Source organism: Pyrenophora tritici-repentis, chromosome 1 (genome assembly GCF_003171515.1).
Source record: "Pyrenophora tritici-repentis strain M4 chromosome 1, whole genome shotgun sequence".
Classification (NCBI taxonomy): domain Eukaryota; kingdom Fungi; phylum Ascomycota; class Dothideomycetes; order Pleosporales; family Pleosporaceae; genus Pyrenophora; species Pyrenophora tritici-repentis.
In genome coordinates, this window is record NC_089390.1 from 355,107 (window position 1) to 382,546 (window position 27,440).

Sequence of the window (27,440 nt, forward strand, 5' to 3'; positions counted from 1 at the left end):
TCAGCCAGACGACCTTCTAGAGCGTGGCACAGGGGTTCTGAATTAGGCGTGCTATTACCGGGCAATGAGCGACTATGTACTAGAGCTCATCTGAGGCAAGATGAGGATAGACCAGGAGCGGCGCGGGATTTGGTAACCATCTAAGTAGGTGAAACGGATCTGCTGTGGAGCCTCAACATGGACGCGCAATCACTATAGTGTTGTGTGCAAAGCGGAAATTTTGAGCCGCCATGGAGCATCGAGCAGTTGCGCGCCATCGGAGGCGTACGCGTACCAAGGCCCTGCACCAGCGGCCAAAGACACCGGTCCCACCCGTAATAGTCATGACACCTTGTTGCAAGTGCAGAAAACAGATAATGCGCCTAATTTTTTTTCCCGCTGCCGTATCGTTGCAGGGAAGGACAGAGCCTCGCACCCTGGCAGTGCTGAGGTTGCAGTATGAGGCGCACAATAAGGGGCAATGCATTCGCATACAGGGTCCACGGATGGATTGATTGCAATGGCTTCATGTTGCATGTTACAAGGTGGCACTAGTACCAAGTAGCATGCCACCAGGTCGATGCGTCGTTGATCTGACGCTGTTCTGTGTAGTCCCGCAGAGATAGAGTCGGTCAAGCTTCACCCTGTGCTCAACGCGCCTGGCTTGATGCTCCAGCTCCACACTCGAGCCTAGGCGAACGTGCATGAACAACGGCGCACGCAGCTCTCAGCAATGGTCATGGCAACAATCAGCTGGCAGCCTCAAAAGGGAGAGGCAAGTAGTGCACGTCTGCACGATACTGCAACTTGCGGCCAATCAACCGGCCACGAGCAAGTCCACATGTAGCGCCCGCGGCCTGCCCCTTTTCCGCCTGGCCTTATGCCTGTCGCCCTGTCGCTGTCGCTGTCTCCATGTCGCTATCACACCCGTCCAACTTGCCTGTGCGAGTGAGTTGCCCCAGTCATCCACAGTACCCTGGACCCGCTTAAATCAACCATCGCCCTTGGCGGGCTTAGTTTATCGCCAGCTATATTCCTCAACCACGCCCCAACCGTCGTTTGGTCTAAACTCCACGTCTTTCCTTCTTCTTCAAACTCGAGCTACGAGTATATGCTTAATTTCGCCCGCCAAACACTGAAGAAAGTTCCCAGTTTTCAGGAACTGTTGCAGGGCACCATGGGTTCTGCCAAAGAAGAAATGTATACTCACCGCCTGCCCGCATTGCCATATCAAAACTAACAACGCCGCAGTTCTGTTGATGTTCTCGTCATCGGCGCAGGGCCGACGGGTCTTGGAGCTGCCAAACGTCTGAACCAGATTGTATGACACCTGTCGTATAACGTGGCAAGCACTTGCTAACACTGACAGGATGGCCCGTCATGGATGATTGTCGACTCCAATGAGACGCCAGGTGGTCTTGCCTCGACAGACGTAACCCCCGAGGGCTTCGTGAGTGCTCCTGCCGCCAATTGACACATCTGTTCCCATCTAACCACCCCCCAGCTCTACGACGTTGGTGGCCATGTCATCTTCTCCCACTACAAATACTTCGACGACTGCATCGACGAGGCTCTCCCCAACGAAGACGACTGGTTCACCCACCAGCGTATCTCATACGTCCGCTGCAAGCGCCAATGGGTCCCCTACCCCTTCCAGAACAACCTGTCCATGTTGGGCAAGGACGACCAAGCCAAGTGCATGGAGGGCTTGATTGACGCTGCCCTCGAGTCCCGCGTGGCAAACACCAAGCCCAAGGACTTTGACGAGTGGATTGTGCGTCAGTTGGGTGTTGGCATTGCCGACCTCTTCATGAGGCCATACAACTTCAAGGTCTGGGCTGTGCCTACAACCAAGATGCAGTGTGAGTGGCTCGGCGAGCGTGTCGCTGCCCCGAACGTCAAGGGTGTCATGCACAACATCATCCACAACAAGGTTGCAGGAAACTGGGGCCCCAACGCCACCTTCCGCTTCCCCGCAAAGGATGGTACCGGCGGTATCTGGATTGCCGTCGCAAAGACGCTCCCAGAGTCCAAGACACGATACGGCGAGCACGCCAAGGTGACCAAGGTCGATGCCGATGGCCACAAGGTACACCTCAAGGACGGCACCGTCGTCAACTACAAGAAGCTCATCAACACCATGGCTGTTGATGCTCTCGTTGAGACCATGGGCGACAAGGAGCTCATCGACCTCAGCAAGGGTCTCTTCTACTCCACCACCCACGTCATCGGTGTAGGTCTCCGTGGCGAGCGACCAGAGCGCATTGGTGACAAGTGCTGGCTCTACTTCCCCGAGGACGACTGCCCCTTCTACCGTGCCACCATCTTCTCCAACTACTCGCCATACAACCAGCCGCAAAAGGACATCAAGCTTCCTACCCAGCAGCTCGCTGACGGCTCCAAGCCCAGCTCCACCGAGCCCCAAGAAGGCCCATACTGGTCCATCATGTTGGAAGTTTCCGAATCCAGCATGAAGCCAGTGGACGAGAAGAACATGCTCAGGGACTGCATCCAGGGTCTCATCAACACTGAGATGATCAAGCCCGACGACGAAATTGTCTCCACCTACCACCGCCGCTTCGACCACGGATACCCCACCCCCTCTCTTGAGCGTGAGGGCGTCCTCAAGCAGCTCCTCCCCGCTCTCCAAGCCAAGGACATCCTATCCCGTGGCCGTTTCGGCTCATGGAGATACGAGGTCGGCAACCAGGACCACTCATTCATGTTGGGTGTAGAAGCCGTCGACCACGTCGTCAACGGCGCCGTTGAGCTCACGCTCAACCACCCCGACTTTGTCAACGGCCGCAAGAACGAGGAGCGCCGCCTCGTGGACGGAGCTCAAATCTTTGCTAAGCCCTCTCTTGCACTCCGTAACAAGGGTGTTGACTAGATGTGCACTTTATAGAAGGCCGCATGTTGCGCAAAAATGTAATGTTTACAGGATACCACGCTATATATAGTTACCGATACAGCCACTAGATAGACTAGAAGTCGACGTCTTTGTTTGTAGAGTGAGGTAGAGAAACGTTGATGTGATGTTTTCATCTTGTTGTTTTTCTTGCCATCTTGATTGACGCGTACACAGCAGCAAAGTTTTCCTCCAGCAGTACATTGCGCGTTGCGCGTTACACGTGTTGATCACCCAGTCAGTTAGTAACATTAATCATCCAGCAGGCAATACCATGATGAGCGAACACCGCTGATCACCAATATCGTTGATTATCGGGGAAGTAGAATGTCACTCGGCTTCTTCTTCCCCCGACAACGCCTTACAACATGACTCAATCCCACCCCATCCAATACAAATCAACCCAACATTTTTTTTTCTCTTCTATCAAATGACTCGATACCAACAAGACTGATAGGCTAACAAACTACCAAAATCTTGCCGCTATGTTGGTGATCTTCATCTCCTGCTTATCTTTGCCAAAATACCGGTTACATACCCTACCGACTTTAACCGTAGACCGTAAGTAGACGGTGAATTCAGTGTCGTTTACCAACATCAAGGTTAGGCTATGGGTATGGGTACGTACGCTACGTATTTTCTCCGAAGAAAACCCACTTTTTGTTTGGGTTGTTTTGTTTATAAAAGGGCCGAATGGTTTAGAAGGGCTAGGATTGCGCGTGGTTCGAAAGATTGCGCGCAAGGTGAGGTTGGAGCCGCGACATGGTGAGTGGTGTGTTCAGGTGTGCCGATTAAGAGGATCGGGGTTTGCTGGGAGATTGGGGAGAGTAGGTGGGGCGAGATTAGTATGCAGTATGTATAATTGAGTTGGGTAGGCGGGTAGAAGTGTGGAGAGAAATGGTGTAGATAAGGTAAGGTATGTGATATGATGTTGATTGCATTGCGTTGCCTTGTGGAAGGGGAGGTAAGATGAAAGCAAGAAAAAAAAAGAAAGTATACTGGTTTCAAGATGCTGTCAGCCAAGATGGACCATTCATTTCATAAAGCTATATCGCTATTTCCACCATCCCGCTGTCGTCATCTATCTCTCAGCCTCATTTCCCCTGCGTGCATCCATGAACCCCCACCACACTCACTCACACACACATTTGCCATCACTCCTCCTCCCCAACGCTCATCCTCTCATGCTTCCACGCCTTCCCTCCCGCCCCATACTCAGCACTAATCTGCGCATCACCCACAAGCACCCATTTATAAATCGTCAGCCCATCCAAGCCCACCGGCCCCCTTGAATGAATTTTATTTGTAGAAATGCCGACTTCAGTACCAAACCCATAGCGTTGGCCATCCGCCATACGGGTACTAGTATTCCAATACACGGAGCTGGAATCCACAGCCGCGAGAAAGGTTCTAGCTACCGGCTCTGACGAGGTGAGAATGGCGTCGGTGTGGTGAGAACCATGTGTGTTGATATGTGCGATTGCTTCGTCGACGTTTGCCACGGATTTCAGCGCGAGGATATTATCTAAGAACTCTGTGTTGAAATCCTCTGGGCTAGCGGGCTGGAGGAGCGCGGCGGCGTGTTCGTCTAGTTTACCTTTTAGGGCGAGGAGCGTGGTGGAGTCGCAGCGGAGTGAGACACCTTTCTGCAGCAGGGCCTCTGCGATGGGGGGAAGTGAGGTGCTGAGGGCGGCTTCTTCGACGAGGAGTTGTTCGAGGGCGTTACATCCGGCGGGATAGCTTATTTTGGCGTCCATGATTATCTTTGTGGCTTTTGCCACGGGGTAGTCGGCGCAGAGGTATGTGCTGCATATTCCGTCGGCGTGGCCTAGCACCGGGATTGTCGTGTTGTCTTTTACGTAGCGGACTAGTTTGTTGCCGCCGCGCGGGATGCAGAGGTCGATGTACGTGTCTTGTTTGAGGAGGTCGGCTATGGCGTCGTGGGTTTGGACTAGTTGGAGACATTCTGGGGGGACGGCCGTGGTGTAGAGTGCTGATGAGATGATTTGCGATATTGCGCTGAAGCTTCTGCTGGATTCACGGCCGCCTTTGAGGATGGCGGCGTTGCCGGATTTGAGGGCTAATGCGGAGATGTTGGCAATGACTTCTGGTCGGGCTTCGAAGATTACGAGGAGTACGCCGATGGGGCACGTGACTCGTGATAGGATGAGGTCGTCGTCGAGAAGTGTCTTTGCTGTCGTCTTGTTGATTGGGTCTTCTAGATCGCGTACATCCAGTATGCCTTGTAGCATATCCTCGTATTTTCCCGGCTTCGATAGATCCAGTCTCTTGACTAAACTTGCACTTAGAGTACCTCCCGCAGCGGCCTTGTTCGCAGCCTCGAGGTCCTGTGCATTGGCCTCTAGAACTATATTCTTGCCATCCAGTAGCCCATCGTGAATAGCCGTGAGTGCAGCATTCCTCTCCTCCGTCGACAGCACGGCCAGTTTCCTTGATCCGAACTTGGCAGCCTGAGCGATCTGCAACGGCTTGGCGTTTGTAAAGGCCATTTTTCTGAATACGGACTCAGATGGTGGTTGGGATGTAACGTCGATAATTTCTGACGCAGAGTGCGTGACTCAGCGCCGCTCAATGGGGGCAAATGTCTCTTTTGCCGGAAGGATTGGGGTATGCAAGGCTTGCCTACTGCTGCAGGTACTATTGGCGATTAGGTGGATCGTATGCAGTCAGGTGAAGTGTCTAAAGATAGGTTTACATGGGAGTGTGGTGGGATGTTTTAGTGGTGTTGCGGGGTCTCCGATGTACGGCGCCACGGCTGTGGCGTTGCAAGAACGCTGCGTCTGAGCTCTCGTATGCAGAGCGCAATCCAAGAATTGCTGGAATCTAGATTAATGAAGAGACTTTTCGATAGGCATCGTATCGATGAGAGTTTCTATTGATTTTTTGATCCTGCTCCTACGAAATGATGCAGATCTCGACCTTTCTATGTACATTATGGGTTATCGTATCTAAGACATCAACACTAGTTAGTCTCGGAGCAGCATCGAGTCTTGCACCCTTGGTTCCATTCAGAGGTAGCATCCAGGTCTCGTATGCTCCTGGTAGCCAAGCTCGAATCTTTGCACATCAAGTTGATGAAGGCATATCCAGAAACCCCATCAAAAGTTGGGGCTGGATCCGCTCCAGTAGTCTCCACCCAGCACATGCCTAGGTAGACTTGGCTAGCCCGCTTGGCTGCATGTCCTTTTACTTTTCCTCTCGACTACCAACGTTTTCAAATACCAAGAGACGACACCCAACATCGACTTGCTCCAGATGCTATCGAAATAGCGGTCTGCGAGCCAGATACGGAAGTAAGAATGTTAGACTCGGCACTCAATCCAGCCACCTATAGTGTATCTTCAATTGTGGCACATCTTCGATTGCCGAATTAACACGAGTGCCCTCGTGTTGCGCTTCTTGGAACACTCGTACCTTGGTATATACACTTTCGGCAACACAATATACGAGAATGAGGCATTCTTGCTAGGCGGTGGCCGGTATTGCGTTACCAAGACTGAGTACAGCCGCAAAAGCGCATCGGCCCCGAAGCGGATACCTCGGGCATGTCACCGCTCTGTCCAACGATGTTATTTCCACGGCAAGAAAGCCGCCGGAATCATCGCATCCCGTTTATCGAAAGCTGAGATCGTGTTCAGACATGGTTGCTACGTCACATTTCACCATTATCCGCGGCACCAGTCCAATGGTGGTGAGATCTCGAACGTCGATAAATCTTTGCTGACGCGCGTGCATGGTATGCAGGGTCTCGCCGCTGCAGATGATATTGGCGATCTCCGCAGATGCCGCGCAGTTTCCAAAGATAGACGGTAGAAGGCGGTTTGCAGGATTGCAGGATGAAAGTAGTAGGTAATGGTGTTGCGGGGTGGTATTCTGAGCTCACACCACAACATGGCACCTACAACCTTCTCAACACAAGTAGAAACTTCAAAGGCTCACCGCAAAATGGCCTACGCAGAGTCGTAATTGCGTCATAGGCGGCCAAGGATTATTTCCTTCAAGCCCAGACGCGATCGTTGGCAGTTGCGTATGTTGGAGGGCTAGCAGGGGCGTTTGGTGTGGCTGGGATCTTCTACCAACCACCTGCTATCGTCGCCTTGCCAACCTCGTCCAATTTCACCCACTCCCGCATCGCAACAGGCCCTGCCACACTACTCTAGCTTGATTTGACAGCTCATCGCGTAGGTCATTGCGCAAAGATGGCTGGTCTATACAAAAACCACGCTGCAGCTACTGCACATGTCACCATTACACCCGCCTTTCCATCCTCTACCGCTCAAGTGCTGAGCAGGTACCCAACCACACACATTTGCTGCGCGATACTCACACGTGCCATTGTTTGCTAGTATCCGTTTCATACTATAGCATTCTTCCACAGACTGCGCTACCGTCATCGCTACCAAGATGCGCTCCGCTGTACGAGCTCTCGCCGCTTTGGCCTCGGCCGCCCTCATTGTTCCCTCTGCAGCACAGACATGGTCCAACTGCAACCCGACATTACGAACAGACTGCCCGCCCGATTCCGCACTGGGCAAGACGGTCAACATCGACTTCTCGTCTGCGTCGGACAGTTTCACGGCTCAAGGCAACCCTACCTATGGAAAGGATGGCGTCTCTTTCACAGTGACCAAGTCGGGAGAGGCACCCACACTTACTTCAAAGTGGTACATAATGTTTGGAAAAGCCGAAATCGTCACGCAAGCAGCCCCCGGTGCTGGTATTGTCAGCAGCTTTGTATTGCAATCCGATACTCTGGATGAGATTGATTGGGAGTGGCTCGGCGCAGACCCCGATGAGGTGCAAACTAATTATTTCGGTATGTCCTGAATTCAGATATGGAATGAGTAATACTAACTGCAGTACAGGAAAGGGGCAAACGACCAGCTACAACCGCGGCGCTTTTCACGCCGACCCAGGCAGCCAGACGAGCTTCAAAACATACACCATCGAATGGACCCCGGAGCAGATTGTATGGCAGATCAACGGCGTCACTGTGCGCACTCTGGAACCCGCAGGCGCAGAGAACCAGTACCCTCAGACACCTATGCAGATCAAGTTCGGCGCATGGAGTGGAGGTGATTCAGCGAATCCTGCGGGTACTATATCATGGGCTCGTGGTCCCACGGATTACTCAAAGGGCCCCTTCACTATGAAGGTCAAGTCGCTCAAGGTACAGGATTACTCGACTGGCACACAGTATGTCTACGGCGACCAATCCGGTACCTGGAAGTCTATCAAATCAGTTGGAGGCACAATCTACTCCGGTGGCAACAAGCCCATCGCCGACGCTCCAGCCGTCACAGCTACCGCCAGCGGACAGCCACTGCCCTTTAGCCCACACCAAACCTCCGACTACATGCGCCCCAGCGTCTACCCCTGGATCCCCGACCCGTCGGCTACCCCCACTGCGCAACCTACATTTGCAAACTACCCCGGGCTACCGAGCGGGTGGACAGTTTCCGATACTGGAAAAGTGATCCCACCCAGCTCAGCCACTGTCAGTAAGCCATTTGTTTGCCCCCAAACCCTCCTATCTCCAAAAGAGCAATCATACTAACGATACTTCCGCGCAGATGTCCCCTCAAGGTTCCTCTATCTCATCGCCGCAAGCTTCACCTACGGCCTCGTCTGCCTATGGATATGACCTCTCCACCGGCTACGACAACCACGGTTCCACGCCTCCTCTCCCCACCGCAACATCTCCCTCGGGTCTCCAAAACGCCGCCGCCGCCAGCGCCATCCCCGCAGCCCCCGAACACAGCGCAGGTTGGAAACTCCGCCTCTCCATCATACTCCCCTGGACCATACTCGCCCTCCACCTCCCCAGCTGCCTCGGCTACTAGGACGGCTGGGGCAACCTCATACACCAATACCGCACCGGCGAGTTTTTCCAGCTCACCGGCGCGGCAATGTTTAAATTCTGCATCTTGCTGGGTAGTGCGATATTGGCCCTTTTTACGAATAATTATATCGGATATGCGTTTTCGCTCAAGTTGTGGTTGGCGCCGTGGCCGCATCTTACGTGGAAGTTTGGCTGGAATCGCAAGTGTTGCAAGGACCATGCTTGTGAGGAGAAGAAGAAGATGTATATATTGCTTTGGAGGGGGATTAGGGGGATTTTAGGTGGGCTTGGGTTTTTCTGATATGTTTTTTGTTGCATAGCGTGGCGTTTTTGGGTGGTATTAATTGCGTTTTAGAATTGGAAGAGTGAGTCTGCGATATGATGAGGAAGAAAGCGGTTTGAATTAGCTTAGCTTAATGATGGATGGATGGATGGATAGTGATGATTGATGGAGACATTGATTGGTATTAGTAATGACAGAATGGATTACTTGAGTGGAATACTCAATCCGACATTTTTGTGCAGAAGATTGCTTGAGCTTGGTTGTGTAAATCGCTTCGCTATGTGACACTTCACCCTCACTCTCTCCTTGTGCAAATGTGCGTGGGGAGAGTAATCTGCGTGAGATGTACTTGATATACATGAGCAAACCTAGTCTGTTGGATGGAGGGGATTATATGGAGATTCTACAGAGATGTTTACTGTATTGTTGTACAGCTTTCGTTGTGTATTGAAAAGCTATCTCATGCTGTAGCTCATCTTCAATCCTGATGCGCTCTCATCACGCGTCTACACTTTTACTTTGTTCTACCGCCTTCTCTTTTGTCTATTTTAAGACAAAATTCGGGTAGATAGTCGTGGATATAAGATACAGCCTTTATATCTTAACCCAGCCCCCATCAAACCAGCTCAACGGGTCGAAACTTGCCCTGCCATCTCTCATCAGGCTTGCTTTTGTCAATCAAAGCCGGACCAACTACTTCGAATTCGGCCGTCTGGTCTTGTCTATGTAGGATCAGAGGTACCGGTACGCCTGACACCTCTGAGCAATATCATGATACAGATCCAATAAAGGTGATCCAAGAATTGATGCGAACTGTGCTCTTGCCGATACTGTTGGCGAGTATGCGAAGCAACATTTTTCCAAATTGTGATAGGCGATATGAGTCAATGGAGATGCGCACTAGGTAGAGATGTGGTAACTAGCACTTGGGTCATATTCGGCACATATGTCGCACCATGGCACAGAATCGCTTTTCGTGAACAACACCGCACATGGAGCTAATATAAGCTCTTGAAAACTTATGGATCGTCATGATCAGCCCGAAGCAGTTATGAAGCTCGACGGAAATGCTTACGTCCAACCACGACGAAACTACTGGTCATCGAGAACTCGCGACAAGCATGTCAACCGATACCGTCAGCCTTACTTATCCCCAACCCTCACCTTACAGCCACGCGCCATGATATGCCAGAATCTCAGTGCAAAAGCCATCGGCAAACAAAGCAAGTAAAGGAAAGACGTAGCGCAAGAAGTAAGAGCCTTATCAAACACTGACGTCACGCACACCAACACAGCAACCTCGTGATCACAACCCACACCTCACCCACAACACGCAAGAACGACCCACCACCAAGCACCACCACACACCTTGCATTTCTCAAAAATCAGCCCCAAAACGAACTTTTTATTTTGTCTTCTTCTTCTTCATAGAAAAGGTAAGTAGTGTACACATGAACTGAACCTGCAAAAAACTCCCATCCCAACCTTCTGAATGGCACTTGAAATACCAGTCCTAAACGACAAGAACAAATAAACACCCTAATGCCCAGAAAATGAAACCTCTTGGGAAAAAGGTTCTCGTTCCAGCTAAGATATCCACATCGACAATTCCATCTACCCTCTCTGTCTCTCTGGTTTCGTGATTAAATGACGTGTCTGCGAAGGGGAGACTGCTGTACACCACCACCGCAGCTGCTGTCCCTTCTCCATATTTCGACTAGATACTCAACCACCGCGACCTCCATAGGGTTGGTGTCTGAAGCCGCCGCCACCGCGGTGACCTCCACCACGGTAGTTGGCACCCCTAACACCCGCGTTCTTAGGACCGGTAGGCGCGTTGATAGGAGCCTGACCACCACCAGCAGGCGGCTGGCTGGAGCCCTGACGAGAACGGTTGTTCCTAAAGCCGCCGCGACCGGGGCCACCGGGGCCAGAGGGTGGTGGGGGAGCATCGTCGTACATGCCATCCCAGCTCTGAGGGCCACCCTGGGCGTTGGCGTAGCCAGCGGGACCAGAGAGCTGTTGCTGGCGACGAGCTTGCTGTTGTTCGTACTTTTGCTGTTCGAAAGCGAGTTGGTCTTGCGGGTTGTAAGCGGGACGCTGTCCGGGATTTTGTCCTCCTTGTGGGCTCATCATACCTGGTCCGCCGGGTCCTCCTGGGCCACCGCCGCCTTGCATCTGCGCCATTTGCATCTGCTGCATCTGCTGCATTTGCATCGGGTTCATACTGCCTGGGCCACCCATCATCTGGGGGTTGGGAGATCCGGTGCCGCGGTTCATGCCTTGGCCCATCATCTGTTGTTGCATCTGCTGCATTTGCATTGGGTTCATGCCACCCATGGCAGCCATGGGGTTGCCAGCCATACCGCCGCCTGCCTGCTGCTGAGCGAGTGTTTGCTGCATAGATTGGAAGTACTGTTGCATGCGCTGCCAATACTGTGCCATCATGGCGGGAGACATGGCGCTGTTTCCACCTTGGGCTTGCATGTTACCGCCGCTGTTATCATAGCCTCCGCCACCGTGATTACCATTTCCGCCGTCGTTGAACTTGTTGAATTTGTTGTTACGACCAAACTTCTTGCCGCCATCGCCTCCTTCTTCATCGCGCATGTTGCCACGGGGCTGGGCGCGCTTGACCTCAATCTGCTTGCCGAGAATCTGGAGCGGTTCGCGTAGGGTGGCATCTACGGCAGCATCGCCGTCGAAAGTAACGAAACCGAAACCACGAGGTCGACCAGTCTCCTTATCCATCATGAGTGTAGCATCGACGACGCGACCGAACTGCTTGAAGAAGTTTGTGAAGTCTTCCTCGGTTGCTTCTTGGCTGACACCACCGACGAAGATCTTGCTGGTCCGCTCTTGCTCCTCACGAGGAATAGCACGCTTGGGATCGATCTCGTTGGCATTAGCGGGTAGCTTGGTAATGGTACTGGGTTTACATACGATCTTCCCATCAAGGTAATGCTCCTTAACCATGACAATGTTAACGCACTTGGGGTCTTTGAAGGTAAGGAAACCGAAGCCTCGCGATCGTCCGGTAGCAGAGTCACGCATAACGGTGCACTCGCTGACTTCGCCGAACTGTGAGAAATAGTTTTTTAGAGATTCTGTGTGTCGTTGGTCAGCCAAAGTTGACGTCCGAGAAGGTCAGGAGAGGGTCGGAGACTAGGTAGATGTACCTTCCGTGGTCTCCCAGTTAAGTCCACCTATAAACATCTTGCTATGGTCACAGTCAGCAATCACGTGTTGAGAGATCTCAGTAAAGCAAAGTTTTGTGGGAGATGAGGCGCATCATAGGGAATCCGGTCCTCCTAGGGGTAGGCCATGTCGATCCAAAACATTCAATAAACGTCGTTTGAAAACTCCATCAAGACCGGTGACGAAGTGAACATTGGCAGATACAGCGTATGTACGTTCAGCTCCCTAATTGTTGAGCAGAGACTGGGCCAAGCCATGGATAGCAAATTAAATAGAAGGCGATCGTCGTGAGTGGTGTGTGCGCGTTTCTCATAGGTTCCAGATTCATGTGATTATTGCCATTGTCGAGTCGGTGGTTATGGAAGGTCGTGATGTCGAGGATTTTTCGTGTGCAACTGCAACTGATGATACAGAATTTGAAGGCGATATTGTAGCTGGATATGGATCGCCCCGATGATGCAGATGTGTAGACGCTACTAGGATTCGCTGTCGTCTAACACCGTGGTAATGATGACTGTATGCAGATGGGTGGGTGGCTAAGCGAAGCCATTGTCTGTGCCGCATCCAAGTTGGAAATTGTCGTACTCATGGTATGCACCGTTTATGCGAACCAGGGAAGCCGCCCCACGCACTCTCAAGTCCATGTTTCGAGGTACAAAAATAGCCCTTGCAAAGGCACAGTTTGATTCGGATGAAACGTCTGTGTTTTGCTATGGAGTCGAGTGCGGATGTCTAGAAAGACTTTCTCACAACTCGGTAGCTATCCTCTGCTTGCGTTGCTGGTACGCGCTATCAAGTACCTAGGTATATATCGACAAGAGGCGCTGCCAAATTTCGGGCAAGCCGCGATAGTCCCTGCGAGAGACGCGTTGATGGTTGATCTGAGTATCCGCATAGCCATTGACCCGCGTCTTTGTAGCTTCTTCCAACAATCAAATCGGTGGCCTTATCCGCCATGCTCTGACCGCCTCGCCGCACGGGCGACATAGACTGCAATTCTTTGCAACTTGTTTCGCAAGCTGTCTAGCTCCTATGCCTTTATACCAGACTCTGCGTCATCCATGACACCAGGCGCTCTTGAATGGAAGACGCGCACTGCAAAGCCTGGAGCTTGTTCTATGACCGACATACTCCCAGGTCCCTGACGTCGCCCGAGCTCAAACATATTGTCGCACACGGTCGATTATGATAGCAATCCAGTCTATGGTTCGAAATGATATACGTGACATGCTGGTGATGTGTCCTTTTACCTTGTGATGCGCCTCTGAGAATGAAAACGAAAGTTAGCCATGCGATGCGCAACTTACCCGTCTTCTTTCACGTTGATAGGCCCATAGTTGTCATCTTCCATGGGCGCATTCTCGTAAGACTGAACAGCTCCCGTGTTGAAGTTGGACTGCTCCATCTGTGTATCCTGATTTGGCGCGTCTTGAGCTGGCCAGGAGGGTGCAGCATCTTCACCGTTGTTCTGTGTCGAGTCCTGGGGCGGCGCGTTCGTGGGCTCGGCCGCAGCGGGCTCTGGCTCGGTCTTGATCGGAGGTGTGGCTGCTGCAGACTTGGACGCAGGCTCATCATCGTAGCTGTTCAAGTCTGTTAGTTGTGTCGCACGACCAGTTGGCTCAGAGTTTGGTACCCACAGATCGTCAAAGATGTCGTCTTCGTAGTTCTCGTCGGCCATGATGGAGGTTGAAAAGATGAAAATTTGATCAAAAAGGAGTGCTACCAAGCTTGACTCGGTCGACGGGTTGGGCGATTATGATGCACAGCTATTGATGAGACACTCAATGGTAGTTGAAAAGAAAGGGAAAAAGAATGAGGTAGAGGAGGAAATAAGTAGTCGACGAGGGAAAATTGGCGCGACAGTCCAGGCCGGGAACGTAGGTGGTGAGCGAGGACAAGTTTGTGGTGAAGTAAGAGCAGAGCCTGACGCTGATGTGAGGAGAGGAGAGCTACAGGAAAGCGCGCTAGTACCATTTAGGCTTGGTGCATCAAGCGCGATGGGTGCATGCACGAGCGGCAGTTCCCTGGTCAGGCTGGAGTTCGGTGTATTGCAGCGGGGTTCCTTCGAAACACTCTTGTTCACGCACTCAGCCATGGCCTCGAAAAAGCAGCAGCAGGTTGGTTATTGAGAGACGCGCGTTGTGAGTGTACTAATAAGTGGACTAGGAAATGGTCCAGGTCGGTTCGTGTCTATCCAAACCACATAGAAAGTTGCGATATCCAGGGTAGCTAACACGTCGCTTCCCTGCGTACAGACCGTTCCTCGTATGTTCTTGTTCGTCGGTCGCATATACGATATGGATACTGATCATTCATGCCTAGCTCTGCCTCTCCCTTCTGGCGCACCGCATCCAATTCGGCCACCTCTCCGCCAAACAAAAAGGTCATTGGCGCATCCTACTCGCATGCTGACATACTCAATTTCAGCTCACTGTACGTTAATGGTCAAAACGAGTGCTTCTAATGGAGACTGATTGTTCAAGGAGCGTCTCGGGCTCAAACTCGCGACCGCGGACCCCGCCATCAGCCACCCACAGTCGCGAATCGAGCACTGCGCCGAGCCGATCAAGCAAGACAATATCGCCCCGACCCTCACGAGCGACGTATAGCTACTTTATGAACGACACGCACCAGGACTGGGACGAGGGAGATGAGGACGACGCAGATAACATGTTCGAGGACGACGAGGACGAGTTCGGACTACCCAGCATTGCGAACATGCGGAGAAAAGGTCGACGGAAACAAACAATCAAGGCAAATGATTCAGGTGGGACTGTTAGTAGGGATGGTGCGGGTGCAACAGCATGGCGAGGGATAGACAGTGGGGATATAGCAGAGGAACGCGGCATACCCAACTATCCTACCGCCAAGAAGACAGAAGGAAAGATTCTACGCCCACAATATCAAGAGATCCTTAGAGACCCCGCAAACTCTTTACATCTTATTTCCCATCCCACAGTTGCCCCAAACGCGTCGGCAAAGCAGATCGAAGAACACTCGGCGCGAACGACAAGGATTAACAAGTTCAAGAGGATACTACAAGCTAGCACTATCTCATTGTCAGATCTCCGAGACTCTGCCTGGTCAGGTGTACCATCCGAAGTGCGCGCAATGACATGGCAGGTCTTATTGGGATACTTGCCAACCAGCAGCGAGAGGAGGGTCGCAACACTAGAACGCAAGCGGAAGGAATACCTCGAAGGAGTACGACAGGCCTTTGAGCGAGGTACATCAAGTAGTGCAAGCGCCGTCGCGTCTGGAATGGCCGCGAACCGTGGGCGAGGACGCGGCTTGGACGAAGCCATATGGCATCAGATTAGTATCGATGTGCCTCGGACAAACCCACATCTCGAACTCTACAGCTACGAAGCAACGCAACGGTCGCTCGAACGGATACTATACGTGTGGGCCATTCGGCACCCCGCCTCAGGATATGTGCAGGGTATCAACGATTTGGTAACGCCGTTTTGGCAGGTCTTCCTAGGTGCTTACATCTCAGATCCCGATATTGAGTTCGGCATGGACCCTGGCCAACTACCGAAACAAGTTTTGGATGCTGTCGAGGCCGATTCATTCTGGTGTTTAACAAAACTCCTGGACGGGATACAAGACAACTACATTGCTCATCAACCGGGGATCCAGCGATCAGTATCGAGCTTGAGAGATCTCACCACACGCATCGACGACCAACTGGCTAAGCACCTCCAAAATGAGGGTGTGGAGTTCATACAATTTAGCTTCCGCTGGATGAATTGTCTTCTAATGCGTGAGATATCTGTGAAGAACACGATACGAATGTGGGACACCTATCTAGTACGTGTCATTCTCTATATTTTGCAGCCCATCACTAACCTACATCAGGCTGAAGAAGACGGTTTCTCATCCTTCCACCTTTACGTCTGCGCCGCTTTCCTCGTCAAGTGGTCCGACCAGCTTCGCAAGATGGACTTTCAGGAGATTATGATGTTTTTGCAGTCACTGCCGACGCGGCAATGGACCGAGAAAGACATTGAGCTGCTGCTGAGCGAGGCTTTTATCTGGCAAAGCCTATTCAAGGGTAGCGGTGCGCACTTGAAGAATACTGGCTCAGCAGGCAGTGGTGTAGGAATGGGTCCTGACTATTAAAGTCCGCTGATCTTGTACAGTAAATAGATGAATTGCAACCGTCTTCAACGCCAAACAGTATTTCCGTGTATCATTACTGAGAAGCTTCGACCTTGATTAGTAACGCTGGCAGACAACGCTCGGTACATCATCCGCTGAGGCCTATGTTCTGTTCCTGACAACTTTCGTTATCTCCGCAATACATGGATATCGGCGCAGGTACCGAGAGTGAAGATGAGCTACCCCGCCCTTTACCCCACTATACGTCACTGAGGCTCTAGCTTTCGCGGAATATTACATACAATGTACAGCTATCTCTTTTCTACTGAATGAGAAGTTATTCTAAGTAATCTCGCATCGAATTCTAACTGCATACCCTGAATCTACCCTACACCAACACCAAAATGCCACCACCACGCCCTCCCTTCTCTTCGCTCCCCCTCTCACCTTCCGGCCCACCCCTAAACGCATGGTCCCTCTACGGCCCCTCCGACACCCTCGGTGCCCTGAACACGCTCACTCCCACAGTCACCCGCGCCGCCGCCCTTGAAATCCGAACCGGCAACCGAATCTCCCTAGACTGGTACCTCAACCTACCATCCCACCCCTCCTTCTCCAGGCCCCCTTTTGCGCATAAAATGACCAATAAAACCCACCCAGACGGCACCAAGCGAACCGTCAACGACGACCATCTGGATTTCAACACGCAGTGCAGTAGCCAATGGGACGGACTGCGGCATTATGGGTATCAGGGAAGAAAGCTGTATTACGGGGGCCGAACGCAGGAGGATCTTGAGGATTCAGATATACTAGGCATCGACGGTGTAGCGCACAAAGGCGGTATTGTAACGAGGGGTGTTATTCTAGACTACCCGCGGTGGCTGGAGAGGCGAGGAGAGAAAGAGGTGTATGCGCTACAAGCGGAGAGTATAGGAGCGGAGGTGTTGGAGGAGATGCTAAGAGAGACGGGCGTGCAGACTAGAGAGGGGGATTTGTTACTTCTGCGAACGGGGTTTACGAGGGATTATGCGGGTTTGGGGGAGGAGGAGCGGAAGGCGTTGGCGGGGAAGCCGCCGCAGTTTTTGGGGGTGAGGAGCGATGAGGGAGTGTTGAGGTGGATTTGGGCGAGTGGGTTTGCTGCTGTTGGTACGTTTTTTTCTTACTTACTATTTCCCGTTTACTTCTCTTCTTCTATTCATTTTTGGCGTCTCTTCACTTCCGGAATCCTCAAAGCCAAACAACATCACTAAACATTCCCCAGCATCTGACGCCCCCTCCTTCGAAATGGCACCACTAGTAGGTCCGCACACCACCCCAGGCAACCTCTGGGCCGGAAAACCCTGGGAGCAAGAACTACAAGGCGGTGGACTGATACACCAAGTCCTTCTCGGTGGGTGGGGCGTCATGATTGGCGAGATGTTCGATTTAGAACGCTTGTGTGAGAAAAGTGTGGAGTTGGGGCGGAGCACCTGCTTCGTCAGTAGTGTGCCGTTGAAAGTACGTGTAATTTCTTTCCTTACTCCCCGAGCTGAGCTAAACCGGTCTTGATGTGAGACATTGGGGTTGACGGCACCGTGGTGGCAGTGTGCAGAGAGATGCTGACGATGCGTGTAGGTTCCTGGTGGTGTAGCGAGTCCACCGAATGCTGTCGCCATTTTCTAGACCGGAACATCGGTGTTTTTCTCTGGTTCTCGTGCGTGGCTGGGGCAGAGTATAATGGGCTGGAAAGCTGAAGCTCAATCTGACGTCTAGCCAAGCGGGACTGTCAGGGCTGAACAAACGTAGCCAGCTCCGCCATCTTCTCATCTCACAGACCGCTTGTCCTAACCTAGGGATAACTTAGGGGTCTTGGATAATAGTCCTGCGCATACGCACGTGTGATGATGCGGTGTCGTGTAACTTCAGTCCCAAGGTTGACTTGGAGGACTGGCTGGCTGGCTGGGTTGCATTGCATCGACCGAGAGAAGCCCAACAAACCTAACCAGAGAGTCCCAATTCCAAAAGATTCTCAGCGCATATTCGTAGAACCCAGATCCTATTCACATGTTTACGTTACTAATATACCAGCTAGTCCTTCACAAGATCACACCACGTAAACGTGACACGTGACACACGCTCTCTTTCCCCGCGCCAAGAAAAACAACGCAGATCTCTAGCGCGGAAGCTACGAACCTGCATCTCGGGTCCCTGTCTTAGTTGCGATTACGAGGTTTCTTGACGAGATCGGTTGGAATGCTTTCGCGTACTCCTCTTTGCCAAGTGGTTTCTTTGCGCGCGTGCAGATAGCACACGTCATGTAAGCATGTGTCTACATAGGTATCTCTGTATTGTATTGTACGGTAACTAGGCAAGAGCGATGTCTAACTATGCGCACAATCGAATGTTATCGCAACTAGTTATAACTTGTATCTCGTCTCTCGCTCTTCCCGCAATCCAACCCACAGACACGCGAACCGCAATTCGGGTAAGCAAGGAAGCACACCCCTGCACCCTAATATGTACCTACAGCCACAGCTCCCGAGGTCCCTACAGTATAGTATAGCCTACGTAGGACTTACCCACCGCCAAGTCCCCATCTCCTACCTTTTTCCCTGCCGCAGCTGGTTCCACCGCGTTCCGCCTCTTCAATTTCACGTAATGATCACCACTGTATTCCTCGTATTGCAGGCTGGAAATTGGGCACACTTTGGGTGTCTGTGCAGGATGCCAAGGGCATGGAGCTTGGGAGGGATTGTTGATGATGATGATGATGATGGTAAGGTGGTCTGGCGGTATGTGTAGCATTCAGCTCTGCATGTGCAATTCAGCGGACGGAGACAGGCGGGTTGTGGCGGCTTACACGAACACGCCTTTGCACGTGCGGATTGAGGCTCAGGTGTGTGGCGTGAAAGCGGCGGAGAGGAAATCCAGGGTTACACTTGCTGGCTGATGATTTGCTTGGAGGAAATGTCTTGGTGGTGAGATTATAGTCAGCATTGCTGGGCAGCGCTGCATAACGACATTCCGACGGCTGGAACGGGCTGGCGGAATGGCGGGCTGGCTGCGTTAAGGTTAATTTTAATTTTAATTTTTTGCTTGCTTGTAAGTGAGATAGGTCAAGAGCATGCGAGGGACGGGACGGGATATGGCGGAGAAAAGGTATATAGTCTGTGGGTGAGAAGTAGGTTGGACGGTATATCCAGACAGGCAGCTTCACTTTACAGTACACATACGCAATCATACGCTTATTACGGCAACCAAAGATCGATACGGGACCAACCGCTCTTTGGAATTATATACGAACCTTTGTCTTGCTTAACCATTACATTTTCTACACAACAATTCTACTCAACTCAACGCTCAAAATGCACCTCTCTACTCTCCTTCCCATAACCCTTCTCGCCGCCTCGGCCGCCGCATACCCAACATGCGAGCCCGCTGGACAGTACCTTCCCGGTGTCCCTGCACCGGACTCCGAGCCCGGAAAATGGATCCCGGGTGTTCCCGCACCAGACACACCCACTTCCGTTAGCGCAGCACCATCGTCCCAGATCTGCGAGCGGATGTGCGATGATGAACCGAGTGAATGCCAGGCCGGATGGGTAATTCATAATCTCTCTTCTAATTTTCATGGACAAACACTTGTCAAGTAAAAATATTAACAAAACCCCACAGGTCAGCACTCAAGTCGGCACCTGCTGGACCTGCTGCGAAGCCTCCACCACCGAAGATAGCTCGGAGGACCCGTACCCGCTTCCCTCCCCCGTCCCTGATGAGTCCACTCCTAAGATCTGCGAGCGCACCTGCTTCGACGGACCCACCGAGTGCCAGACCGGATGGGTCAGTGAGCAAATCGGGTCCTGCTGGGCTTGCTGTGAAGCCGACGGTAGCGAGGACCCTTACCCTATGCCCTCGCCGATCCCCGATGACAACGAGGACCCTTACCCTATGCCATCTCCTGTTCCTAATGATCCGGCAACTTACGACAAGGTTTGCGAGAGGACTTGCGAAAGTGAGCAGGGTGAGTGCCAGGATGGGTGGGTTAGCACGCAGCTTGGTGTAAGTGGTTCTGTCTTGAATGTGATTGCGAGCGGAAGATGCTAACCTTTGATAGACTTGCTGGGCTTGCTGTGAGACTTAGGCTGGATGTTTGGAGTGTTTGTATAGGGAAGGTGTGATGATGCGGTGGGGTATGGATGTTATGACGAAGTCATGAGGTGTAATGACAGGGTGAGTAGGTTTGATGATGGCGTGATGAGGTAGTTGCATGGGTCTGGTGTTTTATAGAATGGTAATCCTTTTTTCAGAGTTGGTAGTCTCCTATCTCCGGTGTCTCTTTCCCACCACATTGTCCCCACAGCGACGTAGTTCCACAGATGTGAGGCTAGCCGACTCGGGTGTTAGCTTACATCCTCCGTCTACACATCACATAAGTCGTTATCCAAGGTCAAATTCATTATTTATGGAGTTATACAGCCTCCATATTTGTCACACCCCTGCATCTACACCAGCATTACCCCCGAATTCTTAAGCAAACGGCTCAACCTCCTTCTCACACCACTCCCAAAATGCCTTTGCATTCTTCATGCCCTCCTCACTGTTATAATCCTTCCTCAACTTAGTCATCCTGCCCCAAGGAACGATCCACTCATTCGACTGGAGACCCACGACATCCGGCGATAAGCCCGCATAGATCTCCGTGTACGCACCCATCACTGTGGGATAGATAATAAAGTAGAGCATTGCAGATTTCCATTTCGGCGAATCTCTAAATATTTCCGTTTTGAGGACCCCTGGGTGGAGGGACTAATTCACCCACTGTGTCAGCCAAGGTAACAAAGAAACAGAAAATAGAAAACAGGAGGTAAACGAAGAGATGGGAAGATACTTACCACACTGATCACACCCTCGGCTCCATATCTCCTTTGGAACTCGATGGCGTGTAGTACATTCCCCCCTTTGCTACTTGAATACTTCATGAAATCCAAGTTCTGATGTTTCTTGCTGTAGTCCAGATTATCCATTTCGAGTCCGTACTTTGGCGCGTTCCAATGCGCCGCACTAGATGATACCCAAACTACCCTCACACTCCCCTTTTCTTGTCCCTCTTTCTTCGCAGTCTCCACCAGCCGCGGCGTCAGCAGTTTGGTAAATAGAAACGGGCCCACGCAATTCGTGCCGAGGTGCATCTCATGCCCCTGTTTCGTCTTTCTTCCCTTGTAATCCCCCATAATGCCTGCGTTGTTGAATAAGACATCGAGCCTATCTTCTTTTGCGAGGAAGGACTCAGCCGAAGCTTTTATCCCCTCGAGGTCGTTGAGATCGAGGTGGAGGTAGTGTAGCTGGCCTTTGGAGTCTGGATGCTGTTCTTTGATCCAGGTTTTTACACCCTCTGTCTTCTCGGCGTTCCGTGTGGCGAGGTAGACAATGCCGTTGTGCGAGTAGAGGATGCGGGCTAGTTCTTTGCCTAAGCCGGCGGAGGACCCGGTTACGATGTAAACTTTCCCGGATAGGTCGGATAGATTGGCTTCTGTGAATTGGGGCGCGGGAGGGAACAGCATACTCCATGTGTTGCCCATGGTGGGTGGCTGGGAAGTCCGAGCAGGACTAGGTAGGTGCCCAGGTGGTGAAGGATGGGGTTGACAATGGGAACTAGACGATGTAGATGGATATCTTTGTATCGCAATTCCAACGCGGAATGCTACGGCATGGATATCGGATCCATCGGAATCAACTCCAGACGCAGTCAGCTTCGGTGATATTCCAAGTCGAAGTTGGTCCGAGACCAGTCGGCAGACTCCGCAACAATCAATCGATCGACATGATTGATTCCTATATAGGTTAAAGAATTACTTCATTAGGCAGCCTTTAACCTAGATAGGAATCAATCATGCCGATCTGATTGATTGTTGCGGAGTCTGCCAGTCGCGATACCGCGTACTCTCGCAATAACCGTATATTTTAGTCCACCCATTCTACACTGCATCATCATTCATTACTTTCTCCCCAGCACGAACTTTATGCACCGTCGGTATTAAATCCCACGTACACGAGCTCAACCTCAACCTCACCACTTCCCCATCAATAGTCCAAGCTTGCCCTACCCGTCAGCAAGCGGCCAAGCACATCCCAAGATATACACGCTTCGTCATTTCATCACTCCGAACACCAAAGGGGCGGCTCAACCTCACTACAGCCTACTAACTAAGAATCGTGCCAATATACCATATGTTGCTCCTTACAACTAGACCTTACATACAATTGCCAAACCACAGCGGAACCTACCGGACATTGATAATCCCGCCAGCATGGACGCGAGCACACTTCGGCCCTGTTGGTACCAAAGGCCCGATAGCCTTTATTGGTACACGTACGTAAGCAGTTTTGAGTTCTGATTTTTTAGCACCGTGCACAGCGTCTGTCTGTCCATCGCTTCCGTCTCTTCGTACTTGTCCCCAAGCGCTCAGGCTAGTCCACCATCCCTGATGCTCAGCATCCCTGCATTCTCTTTTCCAAGCAACCTCGCTTCTGACTTCCACCGACACCACTGACATCATTTGCTCTATATCGCCTGTTCTTCCTTGTTAACACGCGTAAAAAAGCGCCTGGCACTTCTCCTAGGCTGTGTACCTTGAACGCGGTTGTATTCCCAGCCATTGTAATGAATCAGTAGTCCTGCAACCTATTGATGACCTACACAACTGACATCTCTCTAGTCGCTATACTATCCTAGCGGCGAAACAGAGCTTCCCGTATCCCCTATTGATCGAATAAGCTTATGAGCGCGAGCAGGCCTGTTACTGACTCTCTTGCGCTCCGTATGTGGTCGAACGAGACCTGTTATGTTACAAGGACACAGTTGATGGCTGCTGTATCTCAGCGAAGATGGCAATCATCTTCCTTCAGAAGACTTGTCTTTCTGTTGTCTCTTTGCTCATACTCGTTGAGCTACTGCTGCACTGAACATTTCGGCGCTCGCTTTCGGATGTATTCCGCTGCCTGCAACAGAGCAAGCGGCATATGATGCAATGTCGTCGTTAGGCCAGTGATGCTATCTTCTCCCTTTTCTATGCCTCTAAGCTTCTTACAGAATAGAGTGTGTGAATCGGCTCGATCAGTATGGTGTCGGTGTCCTCCACGACCTGCTGCTTAGTCTGACTCGTCATAAGAACAGAGCCATGCCTGTTCGAAGGCAGATAGCTCGATAGATGCTGCTAGAGACTGCCACGTGCCGCCGCCGCCTGTCAGAGAGAGCACAGAAATATCGTCTACATAGTCTAGCACTAACAACCACCGTCAGTCCTTCGCGTCGCACAGCCAGTCGTGCACCAGCTTTGCTCGATTCGCGCGGTGTTGCTGGCAGCTGCTCAGCGGTGCGGTGGCATTGCTCAATAGCTAAGCTGTGACTTCACATGCTAAGTGTTGGATGCGAGCACTAGTTGACTAGACCCTCTTCCGCTAGTTAAACTTACCCTGGCTTACCAGCGCTACTCGCGATGCTGGCGCTGCACATCAACCGCAAATCTGATAGAGCAGCGTGCCAAGGTTGACAAGATCTGCATTGCGGCTGAAGAGCACCAAGCACGAGAGCTGCAGTAGAACCTCAGTTTACGGTCGTTCTGCGTAGAGGAGCGTGATTAGCGCAGGGCCGGTCAGAGCGGAAGCGGGGAGCACCTTAGGTCTTGATAGTTAGAGCCGGACTTGTATGCAACCTGTAATCAGTCATTTCTATGGCCTATGAACGCGGGTACGTCACCTGGTTCTGGGAATACGTTGAAATTTGTTGCAGAAGCTGCCCTCCCGTGGACTTCTCTTACTCTGCTTGTGCCTAGTATTTCGCTATGCACAAATCGAACTCAGGACCGCAAAACTGCTTCGTCGGCACCCAGACATAGCCGGGCATTTACGCGTCGAAGGCCTCATATGGAAGATACTAATGATAATACTTCTGGTAGCGAGCGTCGTCAGTGGCTCAATATACGTGTCTAAAGTGCTCCAGCACCTGATCTTAAAGCTATACAAGCCCTGTCTTACGCGAACCCCGCGTTCGCACAACGGGTACGCTTTCCTTTGAACGAGGTTTACTTTGTTTTTGGCAGCTAGCCATCTAGTACACATGTAGCGAACCACCTCTGGACCAACCAAGTAACGGTTTTCCAGAATTATGCTGGTCACAAAAAAGCAATTCGAGATCAGTTCGGTCCCAGTAGTAGCAATACTACACCAAGCTACACCTGAGCGAGTATGTAGGATGAAAGCTAAACGGCGTGTGGAGGCCGAGAAACTGCAAGCGGCATCCCAATTGCAACAGCTATTGCTTCTTCCATCCCGATGGAGAGAGATCAGCAATACACTGTACCACCTACGCAGACGAGAAAAAAGAAAAAAGATGAAGGGCAGGAAGAGACGGAATCTCCAGCGTCCACTCTACTCTGGCACGATTAAACTGTCTATATAAGACCACCCCACCACCATCCATTCCCAGCACAAATAACCAGAACAACACAACCACTTCAATCTAATCAAGCACCTTACCTACCACCATCACATCACCCTCACAACAATAACACCTCCTCCAAAATGAGACAATCCACCATCCTCTCCATCGTCCTCTCAATGGCCCTCGCCGTCTCATCGTCGCCTACATACCAACCCTCTGGACAATGCAACGGCGGACACAACACGCGCATGTGCTGCAAGACCAAAAGCAGAGATTCAGTGCTCGATGTCCTCAAGCTCGATTGTCTTGTTCAGGTTCTGGGTGTTGCTTGTGATGGGTCTATGAAATGCTGCTCTGCTAATCCTACGACGAGTGTGAGTAGATTCTTTCCAACGCTGTTTTCATACCGCTCTTCCGTCTTGTATGCCCAGCTAAATGCTAATTTGTATTCGTGACAGAACACGCTGGTCAGTCTTAATGCACTGAACTGTATCAGTCTCTGATCTTGAACCCGGTCCTACATATTGAGAAAGCACCGGAACTGAAAGGAAGGTCAGAAATGGGAAGAATACGATGCTCATATGACTTTGTCTTAGGTCGAGGATGATTTGGTTTAGGAGGGTTACTTTGCAAAGCGGTATCCACACTCCTTTAGGTTACACACATAATACAAAGCAGAATTTCGAGTGCTATAAAGAGTCTTTTACATGAACCAGCCACGTGGGATATTGTGAGACAGTGTGCTAGACCCGCAAAATTGCTTCATCATAGATCTATCGAGAACCGTTACAAAATCGGTTACTTCTTCTTCGGTGCCATGGCCAACAACGCGTCCTGATCCCGGATACCAGCCAAGAGACCCTGCTGCGCACGCTTGACGGTAAGTGCAGCGATAAGAGCAGCACCAACACCAGAGCCATCCTCAGCAGGAAGCACCTCAATGGGATCGTTCTTGCCCTTTCCATACTTGGCGGGCCAGTCCATGATCTCCTTCATCGCTTGGGCTTGTCGGATCTTGAAATGGGGGTACTTTGTGAAGACGGAGCCGTCGGCACCGACGTGCACCTCATCCCACTTCTTGTGCTTACAAATGGCAGAGACACCGCAGGCGGTAAGACGGGCGGCACGGGTGCCGATGAGCTCCGCAAGACGGCGGATAAGCTCAAGTTCGGGCTTTGTGCATGTAATGCCGAGAGACTCCTGGAAGAGATCGGCCGTGTCCTGCAGGTTCTCGAATCGGTCCTCTTCGATTTGCGAGAGGAAACCGGCATCGAGCGAATAGGGCTTGGTGAGCTTGCTGGCATTTTGGCCCTCGAACATTGAGCATTCGTTACCCTTGTGTAGATCCAGGAGAACTAGACGGAAGATTTCTCCCAGGTATAGACCTGCGACCATCTTCTCGAATAATTGCTGACCGGGTCGTGGTGACTCCTTATCAATAATGACGTCGTAGGGTGTTCTTGGGAGGACCTTCTTTTCATTATCGAACGCGCCCCATTCACAGTTGATGGCCATTGGCAATTTCGGGTCAAGTTTCATGTGCTTCAGCTTAGGGATCTCGCCGCACTCTTCCATGTAGGCAGCGTTGCAACCAGTACCGAAAATGCAACCAATCTTGATACTGGTGTTTGTGTATGCAGACGCAATCATGGTACCGGTGGTATCGTTGACCAAAGCTGCGAGCTTGATGGGCACGCCACGGTCTTCCAGCGCCTTCTTGAAGCCAGGCACGACATCCACGCCCTCCATACCGGCAACATCGAAGCCCTTGGTCCATCGCTGTAGGACACCGTGATCAATGGCGTCTTGCGAGACGGGGTATGAAAATGTGAACCCGAGAGGCAGGGTCTCGAGCTTCTCGCCCTCGTGGTGGTATTCGATAAACTGTTGCAGACAGTCGGCAACGTATCCCCAAAGCTCATCGGCGGTTCCCGTCTTCAACTCTTCGGGCATGCGGTACTTTGATTGTATAATCTCAAACTCGCCCTTCTCTTCGGTCAGGGTGACTTCGCAGACGCGTAGGTTGGTACCGCCCATGTCGAGCGCAAGGTAGCTGCCGGTCTCGTGGCCATCGGGGAAAGCCATGCACCAAGTGGGAATCATGGGCTATCTGCGTCAGCTCTGTTCTGCCAGTCCAGTATGAGTCGCGACTCACAATACTTCCTCCCTCTTCTGACAAGCCCTTCTCGAGCTCGCTAACAAAGTGGTTCGTGATGTGCTTCAGCTTGTCTGTGTTTACGACAAACAGCTCTTCCAGCTTATCGATCTGCGTCTTCAGATCCTTTGGCATATCCGCCATGGAGCCTAGCATCGGTTATTCCTTCTATCCTTATCATGTTGGGCGGGGAGCGTACCCCTGCGGGACGGTGGTTTTCTTGCGCCTAGCAACACCATATTTGCGGTTTTGAGATTTGTTTGATGCGGTCGGTATTATCGTGAGAGGGTCGTGTTTCAGGGGACGGGGTTGAGGACGACGGGTGGGGAACTTGAAGTAGTTGCTAGTGTGTGAATGACGATGCGCTGTGGAGGCGCTGCAACTCAAGGCCAGAGCTCAATGGCCCTGCGAGGTGGCTAATCCCACTTTTGTATAAGATATTTACCAGCTCCACCCGGCCAGGTTGCTTTTGGCCGTAGTACGGTGAGTGAGGCTTACAAAGGCTGAATGATAATGCGGCCGGCCGCGAAC

At 51.6% G+C, this 27,440-nt stretch overlaps 12 protein-coding genes across 12 annotated transcripts; 7 read left to right on the forward strand and 5 right to left on the reverse strand.

Moving 5' to 3' along the window:
- Positions 1-1,156: 1,156 nt before the first annotated feature.
- On the forward strand, positions 1,157-2,869 carry PtrM4_001340 (Herpes-BLLF1 multi-domain protein; the record flags this gene model as incomplete). Its single annotated transcript, XM_001941736.2, has 4 exons — positions 1,157-1,179; positions 1,231-1,300; positions 1,349-1,429; positions 1,484-2,869. 4 exons carry the CDS (start codon positions 1,157-1,159, stop codon positions 2,867-2,869), a joined length of 1,560 nt encoding a protein of 519 aa, XP_001941771.1.
- A 1,172-nt stretch (positions 2,870-4,041) lies between these two features.
- Positions 4,042-5,397, reverse strand: PtrM4_001350 (ProA, Gamma-glutamyl phosphate reductase; the record flags this gene model as incomplete). The annotated part of the gene is made up of 1 exon (XM_001941737.1): positions 4,042-5,397. One exon carries the CDS (start codon positions 5,395-5,397, stop codon positions 4,042-4,044), a length of 1,356 nt encoding a protein of 451 aa, XP_001941772.1.
- A 1,915-nt stretch (positions 5,398-7,312) lies between these two features.
- On the forward strand, positions 7,313-8,552 carry PtrM4_001360 (SKN1, Beta-glucanase-Beta-glucan synthetase; the record flags this gene model as incomplete). The annotated part of the gene is made up of 3 exons (XM_066102588.1): positions 7,313-7,724; positions 7,774-8,409; positions 8,482-8,552. 3 exons carry the CDS (start codon positions 7,313-7,315, stop codon positions 8,550-8,552), a joined length of 1,119 nt encoding a protein of 372 aa, XP_065964790.1.
- Positions 8,553-10,758: 2,206 nt separating this feature from the next.
- On the reverse strand, positions 10,759-12,249 carry PtrM4_001370 (RNA-binding protein (RRM domain); the record flags this gene model as incomplete). The annotated part of the gene is made up of 2 exons (XM_001941739.2): positions 10,759-12,140; positions 12,213-12,249. The coding sequence occupies 2 exons, from the start codon at positions 12,247-12,249 to the stop codon at positions 10,759-10,761; spliced, it is 1,419 nt and encodes a 472-aa protein (XP_001941774.2).
- A 1,228-nt stretch (positions 12,250-13,477) lies between these two features.
- PtrM4_001380 (uncharacterized protein) lies at positions 13,478-13,909 on the reverse strand (the record flags this gene model as incomplete). Its single annotated transcript, XM_066102589.1, has 2 exons — positions 13,478-13,481; positions 13,539-13,909. The coding sequence occupies 2 exons, from the start codon at positions 13,907-13,909 to the stop codon at positions 13,478-13,480; spliced, it is 375 nt and encodes a 124-aa protein (XP_065964791.1).
- A 415-nt stretch (positions 13,910-14,324) lies between these two features.
- PtrM4_001390 (uncharacterized protein) lies at positions 14,325-14,695 on the forward strand (the record flags this gene model as incomplete). The annotated part of the gene is made up of 4 exons (XM_066102590.1): positions 14,325-14,348; positions 14,398-14,413; positions 14,487-14,496; positions 14,554-14,695. The coding sequence occupies 4 exons, from the start codon at positions 14,325-14,327 to the stop codon at positions 14,693-14,695; spliced, it is 192 nt and encodes a 63-aa protein (XP_065964792.1).
- Positions 14,696-14,949: 254 nt separating this feature from the next.
- On the forward strand, positions 14,950-16,356 carry PtrM4_001400 (GTPase-activating protein; the record flags this gene model as incomplete). The annotated part of the gene is made up of 2 exons (XM_001941741.2): positions 14,950-16,044; positions 16,093-16,356. 2 exons carry the CDS (start codon positions 14,950-14,952, stop codon positions 16,354-16,356), a joined length of 1,359 nt encoding a protein of 452 aa, XP_001941776.2.
- Positions 16,357-17,619: 1,263 nt separating this feature from the next.
- PtrM4_001410 (uncharacterized protein) lies at positions 17,620-17,997 on the forward strand (the record flags this gene model as incomplete). The annotated part of the gene is made up of 2 exons (XM_001941742.2): positions 17,620-17,832; positions 17,950-17,997. 2 exons carry the CDS (start codon positions 17,620-17,622, stop codon positions 17,995-17,997), a joined length of 261 nt encoding a protein of 86 aa, XP_001941777.2.
- Positions 17,998-19,944: 1,947 nt separating this feature from the next.
- On the forward strand, positions 19,945-20,455 carry PtrM4_001420 (uncharacterized protein; the record flags this gene model as incomplete). The annotated part of the gene is made up of 2 exons (XM_001941743.2): positions 19,945-20,373; positions 20,429-20,455. 2 exons carry the CDS (start codon positions 19,945-19,947, stop codon positions 20,453-20,455), a joined length of 456 nt encoding a protein of 151 aa, XP_001941778.2.
- A 386-nt stretch (positions 20,456-20,841) lies between these two features.
- On the reverse strand, positions 20,842-21,893 carry PtrM4_001430 (FabG, Dehydrogenase with different specificities (related to short-chain alcohol dehydrogenase); the record flags this gene model as incomplete). Its single annotated transcript, XM_001941744.2, has 2 exons — positions 20,842-21,120; positions 21,207-21,893. 2 exons carry the CDS (start codon positions 21,891-21,893, stop codon positions 20,842-20,844), a joined length of 966 nt encoding a protein of 321 aa, XP_001941779.1.
- Positions 21,894-24,894: 3,001 nt separating this feature from the next.
- PtrM4_001440 (uncharacterized protein) lies at positions 24,895-25,257 on the forward strand (the record flags this gene model as incomplete). Its single annotated transcript, XM_066102591.1, has 2 exons — positions 24,895-25,128; positions 25,213-25,257. 2 exons carry the CDS (start codon positions 24,895-24,897, stop codon positions 25,255-25,257), a joined length of 279 nt encoding a protein of 92 aa, XP_065964793.1.
- A 295-nt stretch (positions 25,258-25,552) lies between these two features.
- Positions 25,553-27,148, reverse strand: PtrM4_001450 (Hexokinase; the record flags this gene model as incomplete). Its single annotated transcript, XM_001941745.2, has 3 exons — positions 25,553-26,860; positions 26,910-27,058; positions 27,109-27,148. 3 exons carry the CDS (start codon positions 27,146-27,148, stop codon positions 25,553-25,555), a joined length of 1,497 nt encoding a protein of 498 aa, XP_001941780.2.
- Positions 27,149-27,440: the final 292 nt, after the last annotated feature.